The following is a 3,446-nucleotide window of genomic DNA, read 5'->3' on the forward strand; positions in this document are numbered from 1 at the left end:
GTGCCGTTTGGTACAGTTAGATAGAGTGAAATTATATACACCCCACAGGCAAATATAGCAGTGTATATGTATAATGTATGTACATTTATTTATTGGAAAAATACACCTCAGGAAAAAAAAAAAACAAAACTTAGAAACTTATATTGGAAAAATAAATATTACTGAAGTACGTAGGCCCCAATTTCTCCAATTCCAAGTCCCAAAACCCCACTTCACTCACTATATCTCAGACCACACTAGTACTTACTAATATAACACATGAACATTCGTTAAGCCTTATAATTATACAGCTCTCCTTACAAAGATATATATATTTTTCTATTGTGTATAGTGCATCAAAAATTACTATTTTTTTACAATATTTATTAATTATTTTGAATTCTTTTATATTCTGACAAATGTCATGTGACGGTGGGTTCCATTTATAGGGTTTAATTATAAAACTATTAAGCCAAAGGAAATTTGATTTTTAGTCGAAGAGATATATTAAAAACTGTTCATGCACCATTAACAAGTAGGGCCGAATTCAATTGTTGACCGTTGATTTGTCAGATTTTGACCTTTTGTGTTATGATCAGACGGTAGATAAATGAAAGTCCCCCACATGATGGGCGGTCTCTATCAGATATCATAAATGTATTCATAAATGAGTTCGTGAGTCTCTTCTGTATGTATTCCCTTTTGATCAATTAAACAAATATTAGTCTCAAACTTTAAGCTTTACTATTATATGAGATATACACACATATATATATAAATATAAAGCTCCCTTCCCCACTTACAAAGTAAGAGCCTGTTGGATTTCATGCTTGGTTTTCTCATCATCATATATATACATACATAGTTACACTTCTGGAAGAAAATAAAAACTACTATTTTATTAAAAAAACTTCCCTATCAGAAAATAATTTTCCATATCTTCTTATCTCTGAAACATATTCACAAAGTTGTTCTAACCCAATCTCCTCTTTTATCAACTATCCCTTCCATACCTATATCTCTCTCTTTAGCTCTGCCATATTCCTAATCCCAATAATCCCACATCGACCCTGCACTATCTGATTTTCTCGTTTATAGCAAAAGAAATAATTTTCTCGAGATATATATATATACCCATGGACGTTGACATGATGATGAAGTCATCATCATCATCATCAGCCGCTGTAGGTGATCACCATCATAATAATAACAACAGCCCCAATCAAAACCATCTCGACATGATATCGATCATGATGCAAATGGAGAAACCCAGTCCCGATTATTGCGGTGGTGCTACTGCTTCAACTCCAACATTTCTGGACATGAATTTCTCCGAAGGAACAACCTCATCACCACCGCCGCCGCCGCATCATTCGTTATATCCTTCTTCAACCACACCAGGCGCTATTTCATTCCTCGGCGGTGGAAATCAGATTCAAGAACCGGTTACTCCACCGCCGTATCAACAACCCAATGCGGCACTCTCCGGCAGCGGCGTTGGTGGTAGAATTAATAATAATCCTTACGAGAAGAGAAACTCAATGGCGGCGATGAGAGAGATGATATTTAGAATAGCGGCGATGCAACCGATCCATATCGACCCGGAATCGATTAAACCGCCGAAAAGGCGCAACGTTAAGATATCTAAGGATCCTCAGAGCGTGGCGGCGAGGCACCGTAGGGAGCGGATTAGCGAAAGGATTAGGATTCTTCAGAGGCTTGTTCCCGGCGGGACTAAGATGGATACTGCTTCGATGTTAGATGAAGCCATTCATTACGTTAAGTTTTTGAAGAAGCAAGTTCAGACATTGGAACAGGTCGGTCAAGCTACTACTAATACTAATAGGAGTAATAATTCCTCTGCCGGCGCAGTTGGTTTTCCGGGGACCCATTTGGGTAATTTGAATTATCCTGGTTTCTTTAAGGCTTGTCAGCCTTATAATTCTTCAATGCCAGACCAATCACTTCGTATGCTTCGATGATAATAACTACACCACTTAGTAGAGATCGATCCAATGCGGCAGCCGAATCAGTTACTAGTATTGTTACCCATTGTGTGGTTTTTAATTATAGTTTTTTTTGGGGGGAAATGGTTGGGGAGGGGTTTTATTGTATTTGAAGTTGTTGTTTATTTTAGTATGTATTAATATTAATGATGCTCAAGGAGGATAATATTGTAAAGAAAATGTTCATCTTAAATGTTATTACAACTGATTTTTAGTTTACATTATCATGTATTTGTTCTTGTTGTTAATGATGATCTGTGTTTTTATGCATGTGTGGTTTTCGAGTGCAATTTCGCTAGCTTAATTAATTTTTCTTTTTGACTTTTTTCTCATTAATTCTTCCTATCTATATATATGTCGTATATATATATACAGTAATCTTCATAATTTCCATGCAGTGTGACAAGACATTTCCAACACAATATATATATATATATTCCTTCCAAATAAAATCTATTAATTAATTAATCAATCAAATTAATATAAACGTGTGTACACATAAATATATAATATTAATACTGATGATATCATTAGGGATCTTGTTGTCTAATTAATTATCAACTTAATTTTTTACGAATATTTTATAATATATATAGCCAAGATAGCTAGCACATTATGACGTGATGATACATAATTTTGGCAGCTTTTGTTTTTCGTAGTTTCTTTCTGTTAATATACATAAGTGACTGAATGTGGAGTAGTACAGTTTTCACATGTAGAATATATAGATCTCAACCCAAACTTTTTCATACTCCAAAACATAAGGAATTTTTTTATTAGAATGCGTAGACAAAAGTACTATGCTTAACGGCTTTAGATACACGCTTTCCTTTATATATTATCATCTATCTGACTATCTCTTTGATATTATATATATTTAAGTAGAGTTTATAATAATAATCTATATTTTAATTATTTATGTATATTTAGAATGCACGTACAACAATGTTCACTAAAAATTCCCCTAATTAAAAAATAATATTATTTAGTACTACTAAATATTATCCCGAAAGCAGTTGAGAAAATGTTGCCTAGTTCCATGACAAACACTATTATAATTGTTTAATATTTGCTGCATGCTAATATAATTAGTAATTAAACTAATACAATTTTAGATTTTAAAAGGTTTCAAATGTATATCTGGTTCTGACATTGAAAAAAAAAAGTATACATATGTTTTATACAGCCCAGAGGCCTGTTTTAATTACAAAAATTAGGCTCCTTATAAAAAAAATTATAATTTGCAAATAATATTTTTAAATATTATTATAGTAAGATAATATATTTTACAAAATTAAGCATAAATAACTCAAATATTTTTATTAAAATTGTTATTATTTTTAATACAACTTCAAGCTGATATCAGCCTTCTACTTAAAAAGGGTCATCCTTCGAACACTCTTTGAAGCAAATTCATCAACCAACTCTTTAAATTTTACCGTCTCCAAAACATCATTTTCA

The 3,446-nt window shown here is 32.5% G+C and overlaps 1 protein-coding gene across 1 annotated transcript; it reads left to right on the forward strand.

The window, feature by feature from the left end:
* The first annotated feature begins 423 nt into the window (after positions 1-423).
* Positions 424-2,231, forward strand: LOC115714662 (transcription factor HEC1). The gene has a single exon (XM_030643414.2). It carries the CDS (start codon positions 1,116-1,118, stop codon positions 1,959-1,961), a length of 846 nt encoding a protein of 281 aa, XP_030499274.1. The 5' UTR covers positions 424-1,115; the 3' UTR covers positions 1,962-2,231.
* Positions 2,232-3,446: the final 1,215 nt, after the last annotated feature.

The sequence above is a fragment of the Cannabis sativa genome, chromosome 4 (genome assembly GCF_029168945.1).
Source record: "Cannabis sativa cultivar Pink pepper isolate KNU-18-1 chromosome 4, ASM2916894v1, whole genome shotgun sequence".
In the NCBI taxonomy this organism is placed as follows: Eukaryota; Viridiplantae; Streptophyta; class Magnoliopsida; order Rosales; family Cannabaceae; genus Cannabis; species Cannabis sativa.